Below are 10,616 nucleotides of genomic sequence, written 5' to 3' on the forward strand. Positions count from 1 at the left end.
AAATTTTGGACTTCAAATCTTAACCATTCACTAATGGCATGTTTGGTTGGTTATTCCATTCCATTCCAATCATATTTCTGGTGGGGTGGTTATTTCATCACTTGGTTATTATTTAGCAAATATATATATATATTATGGAATAGTTTATTCATTTTAGAACTCAAAATAGCCATTCCTGACTTTTCCATAGAAATGGCTATTCCTAATTCATTAGGAATAGAGAATAATATTTATTGGCCAATTTTAATCTTTATATATTTAATTAATTTCAATTATAGCTTTGACCCCAGAGGGAGAATATTGTTTCGGAGTGAAGTCACTGTATGAAATGTTAATTTGAGGTTAGTGGAGTATATTACCACCAAGAAAATCAAAACCGTATCTAGAGGCAAATCTATTTTCCAGTAGTTCATATAATTAAAAAAAAAATGAAACAGGATTTTTGCCCGCCTTCAACCTATCAGGCATCACCACATTAGACAACGCTAATAATGGTGACTCCTCATTGCATGTGAGAACCAACCAAAGCATCTTAATCAACACCTTTTTTCTTGATTGCTTTGCCGGAACCGATAACAATGTTGGGCCCCACTACTATTATGCATATACTTTTCCATGTGTTCATTTGAGCAATTGGCTTTTTAAAGCTCCAAATTACTGAGTTTCTCGAGTGTAATTCATAAAACTAGAGGAAAACCACAATGAGGAACCCCATTATCTAACTTTGTTCTGCCAAAATCGACAATTTGGTTACTAATAGAAAACCCATTATCTACAACAAATAAGGGGAAAACCCTTTAATTATCTTAAACCAAATGGAATTCAGCTAAAATTTAACAGCAACGAACATGTTTACATTTTACCTCTTTTTCGAGTCCCATCTTGATCACATCAACACGGTGACAAATTAGAAAAGAGCTCAACCGCACAAAATGGAAACTTCAGCTCAAGAAAAGAAGTGTCCAAGGCACAAAGCAATAGAAAGGTTGCACTTCTATGCAGAATCAACACCTTCAACCTGCTGCCTAGCTAGGTATCTTTCCCTCCGTTCTTTCTACAAAGCAAAATCAGAACAGGATCAAATGTTAGAAAATGTAGAAGGAAATATTAACTTCAGTTAGTCAAAACAGAATGTAAGGGATGGTGATAGGGAACTCATCAAGTTGAGTGCCTCACCCATTCATCTATAACAAGTCCTTCCCCAACTATACGTGGTCCTGTGTCTTCTGGAGGCTTTTTGCGTGCTTCAAGTGCAGCCTCAGCCTCTGCCTCAGCCAGTTGATATTTAAGTTTTTCCATTGCCTTGAAAGAGAAAGACACAATAGTCCTTCAGCGATTATAAAAGATTTTTGAAAAATGGAAAAAACAGACAAGAAAACAAACAGGAAATGAAGGAGTCATCCAATATTACGTGTTGACTACTTACAGGACAAGGGCGTTCTGGGTCAAGAAAAACTACACGTAGAATCTGCTCGACTGCAACTTGATCCTTTTGCTCATCAAACTGTGCAAAATTGTCATATGACACATTTTCAGTATTTGTGTAGCATGGCAGAATTGCTTGACATGAAAAATTATATTGTCGGTGTAGAACTCATGAACCAGGTTCTTCATGATTAAACATTTAATAGTTGTTCAAAATTACAATACTGGACATCAATCTGAATGTAACTAACATAAAGTAAAAAAAGAGATAACTTGGTTTATACTTTATTATGCTTTAGTTTCAGCAAATGGTTTAACAAATGGACATTTAAGAAAAAATTTAAGCTAAGATCACATGCATTTTTTTGTTGCAAATTTTGCAGAAGTTACTGTCAGCCAATAGAAACAAACAATTTTTTATTGTAAATATTACATAATTTTGATCATTAAATCATAAGGAAGAACGATGGAGAAACAAAATGGAACTAACCTAAGAGATGGCTGTAATTGATGCCCCATATTACAGGCTAGAAATATAATGTAATTCAGTGTTAAGAAGCCAATTCTGCGCTCTATATCTGAATCATACTGTACAAGTAATTGGAGCAGATCCATGTACACAGAGCAACATGTTTATACTCTGTAGGATTAGGTTCAGTTCCCACTTTAGATCTCTTGACAACTAAGTGTGAAAATTTAAGGAGTAAGAAACTATTTCCTGCAGTTATTGTCAAAGCCTTAGCACCAAATAGCACTATAGTTTTGTAGCCATTATTCTGGTTACAACATTCATAAACTTTCTGGTTCAAGACTGAAGTCCGTAAAGTTCAAGAAACAAATAACATATGAGTGCAGCAACACATGTTATAAAAGAGATAACTGAGTACTAGAACTTATTTATTCTATAGACAAATGGCGTACTTCAATTCATCGCAACATGAATGGTAAGTTTTAACAAATCTACCAAATAATGAACCAAGCCCCATCTCTAAGATCTCAACCAATCCACACACGCTCCACGAAGAAGAAATAAAACTGCCTCAAAATAAAGTTACTCTTTTCTTTCTGCGGAAATGCAAATACTAGAACATTTTGACCAACAAACTCATCAGACAAAATGAAAGTTTTCTTTTGGAATAATTTATTTCACTTCGCACAAAGATGACACTTCCAATGATAAAAATACTATTATTTCATTAATTTAGTTTGCCAAATCATGCTGACAGAAATGTGTTAAAATCAAGAGTTGAGGTCAAATAACAAGCCTGTAAAAAATACCAGTTCTGGGACATAATCTGTTTCTCCCTTCACTTTTAAGCTCATGATCTTGAATTTAACCCTGCTCTTTTGTTCTATTCGTTTCTCATTATTCTCCGGAGGTTCCACAAACTTGAATACTGTTTGTCAGGAGAGAAACTCGTTAAAACCTTGTTCATTACAGCATTCTGCCAATCTCAAATGTGTAAAGAAGGAACAAAACAAGATAAGAAGAAAGAGACATGACTGGTGAGGCACATAAAATAAGAGGATAACAAAATTGATGCATTACCAGTTGCAACAAGACATTCACCAGGAGAAAGTATACCTCCCGGAGGTCGCATGTAACAACTCTTTGGTGCAGTAGTTTGGAACTGTAGGAACCACAAGGACACCAGTTAGATGGTCCTAATAAATGTAGTATCACTAGCTACTTGTTTTTGTTGCAGTTTAAACAATGAAGAAAACTGGGAATATTATGCCGAGAAACTTTTTTACTTGAAACTGATTTCATATAATATATGTGCTCACAATGTGGTTATGTGTTTTTATCCTAAGTTCCATTCAATATTTGCATAATTTCATTTTGGCAAAAAAAGTTACCTGACATTTAGATCCATAAGCAACTTGTACGTGTCTTCCAATAAGACTTACAAGGCATGTGTAACACAATTCATACATCAACATCAAACACAGGTGACATACATGACCATGTGTACCACACCTCAGACGTCAACATCAAACACAGGTATAAAGGAAAATTGATAAGGACATCTTCCATACCTTGAAAGCTACAAGAGACTTGCTAGTGTTTTTAATGCCAATGGCACTCTTCACCTGTTTACCTGGTTCATCTATAAAATGAACAAGTTCAATGTCAAACACCAAGAAAAACACTAATATTACTTATAAGCAGCAATTAGAGAGAAAAAAAAAAAGAAAAAAAAAGGGAACACCAATATTTTTCCAAATAAAATTTTACCCACTATATTAAAGTGAAATCATTCAAAAGTGAAAACTTGGGATGAAGCAAACAACTGATTAGTAAAAGTCAAGTAACAGGCAAGTCTCAAGAAGACAGGAACCCAGTTAAGACTCAAGTCATTGAATGCAACATGATAATGATGTGATAGCCGAAGACTTAATTGAGACAATCAAAGAGGAAACAATGGTTTTGTCACAATCTGCTCCTTATACAGTAGCTACTACCACCTCCAAATGGATCAATTTGATCAAACCAGTGAATATATAACATTTTTGTCAATGGTAACTCAAACGAGTTACTGGAGATAAAAATTTTACCTTTTTCTCTGGACCGTGAGGAAATAAACTTGCAGCATTTAGCCAATAACTAGCCATGAAATTTGAGTTACTCAAAATGCGATTCAATGTAAGAAAGAATCTCAATTTTAGCAATTGAATTAGATCCTTTCTGAATTAGCAATTGGCATTTTAAATCCTTCTCAAACTCAAAAACATATATCAGACAAAGTAAAGAAAGCAATTAGAAAAAAGATATCGATTCAAGAAACTGCAGATCAAGCAATCAGCAATTAAATCATTTAAAACGGTCCTAATCAAGTGAACCAGTATGGATCAATTTACAGTTCCAGAGAATTAAGCAAAGAAGGCCCAGATTTGCAATAAGTAAATGAACACCTTCAACTCCAATAACTAACAAAATCATGCAATGGAAACCAAACCAAAGGAGCCAAAAAGATCTCTCCAAGAGACTCCCATATGAAAAAGATAATATAAAGGAACAAAGCAGAACTATAAACCACCACCCCCCCCCCCCAAAAAAAAAAACAAAAAAAGAAAAAAAGATCTCAATTAAAGGAAGAAACTAACAACAGATTCTTACAAGGAAAATATAACTTGTAGGAAGGATCAAGCCTGAGTCTTCTTCGAGTAGGAAGCAAAGATTTTGCCATAGAAGAAACTGCATTTGAAGACGTCACGATTGATCTTTCACCAAGCTGACTACTTTGGCTTTGCTGATAAACATTGTTGTTGCCCTGGCACATTGATGAAGATGAAGAAGAGCCTTTCTCATTGCCATTACTCGTCTGCCAAAATGGCATTTTAGGAAGACTCCATACTTTCCCTTCACCCTCTGGTTTCCCCTCATCCAAACCCATTCTTTTTCGTTTTCGGCTTTCAGGAAAACTTGGATATGTTTATTGAATTGTTTAGATAGAAGCAAACAAAAAGTTGAAAAAGGATGGAATTTTGTTTGCAAATGGGAAAATATTGGATATGGGGATTAATGTTAGACGATGTTTCTAAATCAGGTATGGAGGGTGGGCTTTGAGTTGTCACTGCTGGTGAAAGCTCCTCAACGTGTACAAATTATATGCTTTGCAAACACATGTTTTTGGTTTGGCTTCTTCTTGTGTTTTATATCTTACACGAACTTTCGCTGTTGCTTGTTTTCACTGTTGGAAAATGGCGGTGCTATTTTTTATAAGTCTATTCAGGTTAATAAAAATTTTTGGATCTTATTCATTCCAATGTATATAGTAGTAGTATATTAAGTTTGGATCTCAAAGTTTGGGATTTTGCAGCATTCGATTTGTGTATTTGAGGTCCGATTTCATATATGACTACCGAGCATTACAGTTGTTTCCTTTCAGATATCTAGTTGCCATTTCCAGAGTTTTAAGTCTTTTTCTGCAAACTACCTCTTTATCTTTTTAGATTTTCTTGCTTGGAATGACCATACAAAATTTTGTTTCTATCTTTTTTTTTTTTATAGATTTAAATATTATCTTTTTTTTTTTTTTTTAAATAACTGAAAGAATCAAGTCAATTGACTCTTATTCATTGTTGAGCACATCGTCGCAAAATAACAGAATCAACAAATATAGCAGCAAGGACGTGGTTCGAAAATGACAAATATGAGACGATTATGAAAGAATTGGAAGCATAAAACTGAAACGATCGATATTCACTGCTCTTAACACAGAAAACAGTAGACTTTGGAAGTGACTTGTAGCATCAGTTGTCACTACAAAGTCAAGTCAAGTATACTTCCATTTTGTTCCCACTGCAAAAAAAAAAAAAAAAAGAATGTTGATTGAGGAGCATTATTCGGAAAACGTGAGGCATCGCTCCGCTCCGCTATAAGGACTTGGACCAAATAAGTAAGATTTTAAACTAACCTGATAGTATACTTAGATACTAACCTTTGTAATAATAACTTTTTTTTTTTTTTTCGTAGTAGATAGAAGATAAGCCAAGCACTTAAATGTTTTAGATTTATTATTTTTTTAATAATACAGTCTAGTTATTTTTAAATTTTGTTCGAATTTAATCTATTCTACGAGTGATCTTAAGCATACTCTCTCACGTATAGAAATGTGGACAGCACAGATATAGTGCGGGTAAAGCTTTTCTTATTTTTTTCCTTTTTTTTTTTTTTTTTTTTTTACAATATTCTCATCTTTGAACTCGGTTTTGGATAAAATTTTTTAGTCATTTTCATTTTCATAAGAATTTAACGGGTATGAATTAAAAAAACAAAAAAAAAAAAAAGCAGAAACTAAACTATTCTGGGTTTCATAATGTTAGGAAATTAAACATAGCTCCCCAACTACTAACAACCAAGCCATTGGGAGTGACCTCTACTTGGAAAATTCAGATAAAAGCCTTCAATAATCTAAGACAAGCTCCAATAAAAATTATACATGCAGAAAAATGCAATTTGGCTGCCTGCAACCTACAAAATCAACTACGCATATTCTGATCACTACTCAACAACTATGACAGGTGAAACTGCAAATACTCAGACTCATGAACAAACAATGCCATTCCAAAAAAAAAAAAAAATTATAAATGTTTTATTGAAAAAGAAGGGAAATCTAATACTAAAGCCAATCCAAACTCTGAGGACCTATGGTTTTTCTTAGAAATACTGCAGATTTGCTATATAGCGGAGATTTAATTTGAATCCTCTGTATCAGGTGGGCTGACAAGGTTCCAACTCCATGTGTCCATAATCATCAATTCGGGCTGGCAAGGGCTTTGTGTTATCCAAGCATTAGATATCCGTTAAAGTCCTTTTCCTTTTTGCCTCGAGAAGGGAGAACTAATCTAAACCAATTTCTCCATATATAACTGCTGTTTGCAACTCTAGCCTCTTAAAAGATATTGACTAATTGATATGCAGAAAACAGATGCAGAAATGGCTGACGGAAAAGCCAAAAATGAACTTCGAAATCCTAATGACATAACAATTAACAATTATATATTATTTATTTATTTATTTATTTATTAAACATATAAAATAAAAATATGAGGCGGATTCTAAATCATCTATTTTTATCCTCATAACTGATGACGAATATTTTAAAATCATAATTATTTTTATTTTTATTTTTAAAATTAGAAATTAATATCAGATTTTTATACGGATAAAATTAATATTTTTACTCACGTTTGTCAAATGCATTAAAATTTTAAAATGTTTTCTAACAAAATCAACCATTAATTGACAAAAGAAAAAAAAAACTAATTTTCTTATCAATTAAACTAATCCTTTGAATAGATTTAAATGTTGTTGTTATGGCTGTTTTGATTTGGGGATGTTGAATGAATTTCTGTTTTAATCTTTTTCTTTTTAATTTATAGGAAACATCTACTTATGCTTGAAAAGAATGGATTAAAGCTTCAAGAAATGCAAATTTCAACAGGGACCAATCGGCCATGAGATCCTGAAATGCTTTTTCTTTTTCTTTTGGTGGGTGAATTGAGATAGTGATATGCTATGATGTTAAGATTTGGGGCATTAAAATAGCAGCACAGCTGTATCCACTGAATATATATATATATATATATATATATATATATATTCCCACATGGCCATCTTTCAAGAAAAGCGTTTTTTTATTTCATCCAAATACCAAAATTATGTTTGACAGGCGATAATTTAACCCACCACACATTCGGACATCAGAAAATTGCCATGTAATTAAACAACTTTTGCATAAAGTCACTTTCTCTTTCCAAATCTATTTGACACGGTCAATGAAATGACCCACGTCCTTCCTTATACATGCTTCAAACATTAGGAATATGTACATTAATTATATGAATTCACATTAACTTCCCCAAATTTTGAGCCAAAAAAAAAAAAAAAAATCTGCAACACATTTATTTTAATCCAAAAAAGTATAATCTAAAATATGTGTCAACACTCAAATCTTAAGGGGAAGAAACAGAGGAAAATGTTGACATCATTACATAATCTAATTTCTTCTGTACCTTTTTTTTCATGTGTTTGGAAGATGAAACCCTAAAATCTGCTGAGTCATGACCTTTGCATTTGATTGGAACAAAACGTAAGGATGCACTACTTAAGAAAGAATGGACCGCGCATTTTGACTGTTTCTCATGCCTCCCTCCTCCCCATGTGTAGAAATTATATATGCACATCCCCCCTTCTTTTTATTTATTTATTTATTTGCTTTATTCCCTAGAGCTCTATTTTTCATTGTTATGGGTATTTTAATCTTGTATTAGTTGGTTCCCCAGCGACTTAAGTACATAATTTTTCTAGGGGATCCTTCAGATTGATGGCGCATTTCTTCTGTGTCTCTCCTCTTTGATGTCATCCTTAAAGAAGTGGATGATGATATCTCTTTTTGTGCAGACACTGCTGACCCCACATTGTTAATGACATTTTGGCGCTGGTTCTTTGCGGAGCTCCATCTGCATAGTTTTCTTTCTTTTGAAACTTCACTGCAGTAACAGTGCCGGCTACAGCCCAAGCCCTACTCTTCCAATTCATCTCAATTTTTTTTCTAGACAGAAGGAAACCGTGATTGACTGAAAACTTAGCCTTGAGAATTTTGGTGGGGTGAAGCCAGGATGAGCATGAGCCTGTATTTATGCACGGATCTACATGAAAATGAGGAGATGAAAGTAGAGGCAGTTACATTTTAGCTTCTGGTTTCGGCCAATACAAAAGGCTTTGCTACATTCTAACCAAGCGGCCGAAATTGTTCCCTTTAGCCCAGAATATATGGAAGAAGTTACTGTTTCTGTCTTTCTTGAGCACATTGCAAATTGATCCATGGCGTGGTAATTAATAAATTAGTCCCAAACAGGAAGTTCAGTGGGTTTTGGGCCTTAATCTAAGCCCACAATGATAGCTTGTAACAAAAATTTTCTACTCTTTGTACTTTTTTCGATTAAATGCTCAAATTCAAATTAAATCTTTGTAATATCTCTATTGTCATGATCAAACCCAGTATTTAGGCTAAATTAGATTTTTTTTTTTTTAATTTTCAAATTAAGATATATTCCAATATAGATGAAGGAGTGCCTTGCATGCACTATTTAATTATGGTAAATTAATAATATTTCAATTCTTGAATCTTAGAACATAGCTGATTATTTGGAAATGATTAGATTTTATATATTATTAAATTAAATAATATTATTTTTCTATATTTTCATATTTATTCTTTTTAATGCTTAAAATTTTTAAAATATTGATTATTGATTACTAAAATTAAAATTTCAATTCTTATTTTCAACTAAAAATATCATTCAAGAATTGGAATGTATTTCATCCAAACAAAGGAAATGTATGCCTTTGACAAAAGACTACAAGCAAAATACTTTGAAATCAGAGAAAAATTTTACATTCTTAGATCTTTGATGCATTTCTTAAAGTGTACAGTGATTGGAGAAAGCAGGCAAATGAAGAAATAATCAAGATTTAAATTAGATTTAAGATTAACACATAATATGATGGATATAATAAAAAAATAATCATTTTGTCTTATATTTAATTTGTATGTAAAAAAATATATTGGATGGTAAAAAGATTTAATTATTTTTTTATATAAAATGATTCAATCATTTTAAAATAGAGATGATTATTTTTAATTTATAAAATTTAATTTTACATTTTATTATATTTTTAAAAATTATATCAATAAATTAAAATTATATAAATTTTAAAAAATAATAATTTTGATCAACAAATAAAATTATTTTAATATAATTTATATATATATATATTAAATATATAATAAAATAATATTATTTAATCTAATCTTATTCATCATATATCAAATCTATTGCCGTGGAACACAAAATGATTGTATCATGAAAATTGTACCTTGATGCAATTGCGGTGTCGCATGTTTTCGATTTTTAACCAACTGCCTAATCCGCTAGGATGAAGTCAGTGGTTCTAAGCGAAAGTGAACGTGTGTGAGGTGTCTTGAGACCTACCCTTCTCCGTCCATTGCCGGAAATTTACATTCTCTTCTAACCTTCTTCTTTTTTTTTTTTTTTTCGTTCTTTTAGTTAAAAATGAAATTCCAAATTTGCTACTTTCAAAGTCTACATAATAATCCAATGCTAACTGTAGCCGTTGTAAAAAATTAGATTGAAAAAATTGTGGTTAGAAATTTTAAATTTTTTGTATTATTATGAAAAAAGTATTATAAGTAATTGAAATGTTAAAAGAAATTATTATAAAATAATAAAATATTAAAACTATAAAAATAATATAAAATTTTTTATGACAAATGTATTTTTTTTATGTACAGATTTTTTCTATTTAAATTTGCAAATTAAGTTTTTAAACTAAATTTTTTTTTTTTTTTTTTTTTTGTAACTTTGAAGTTGAATCAATAAATTTTAATCAAAAACTATTTTTAATAAGCCATTTTCAACAACAATGCTAAATGAAAGCTAATGCGAGGACTTAAAGAGAGCATTTTAAGAGCAATGCTAAAAGAGGCCTTAATGAGCATTCTTGCGGTGCTGGATGCCAAATTGTTGTTAGCGCATGAAGTTTTGGTGTTTAACTCTGCAAGATTCAAGGATCAACATTTTGACAGAAGCACGTCAAAATTTATGCCAAAAGTTATTGATTCAAGAGAAAGTAGCAAAAAACTATGAAAAGCAAGCAA

The 10,616-nt window shown here is 31.8% G+C and overlaps 1 protein-coding gene across 1 annotated transcript; it reads right to left on the bottom strand.

Annotated features, from left to right (window-relative positions):
* Window positions 1-638: 638 nt before the first annotated feature.
* LOC111298608 (vesicle-associated protein 4-1-like) lies at window positions 639-5,053 on the bottom strand. Its single transcript, XM_022893334.2, has 7 exons — window positions 4,547-5,053; window positions 3,466-3,536; window positions 2,975-3,056; window positions 2,704-2,822; window positions 1,427-1,504; window positions 1,177-1,302; window positions 639-1,054 (listed from the first exon to the last, which is right to left on the bottom strand). Exons 1-7 carry the CDS (start codon window positions 4,821-4,823, stop codon window positions 995-997), a joined length of 813 nt encoding a protein of 270 aa, XP_022749069.1. The 5' UTR covers window positions 4,824-5,053; the 3' UTR covers window positions 639-994.
* Between the last annotated feature and the right edge of the window lie 5,563 nt (window positions 5,054-10,616).

This window comes from Durio zibethinus, chromosome 16 (genome assembly GCF_047325235.1).
Source record: "Durio zibethinus cultivar Kanyao isolate XHJ-2024 chromosome 16, ASM4732523v1, whole genome shotgun sequence".
Classification (NCBI taxonomy): Eukaryota; Viridiplantae; Streptophyta; class Magnoliopsida; order Malvales; family Malvaceae; genus Durio; species Durio zibethinus.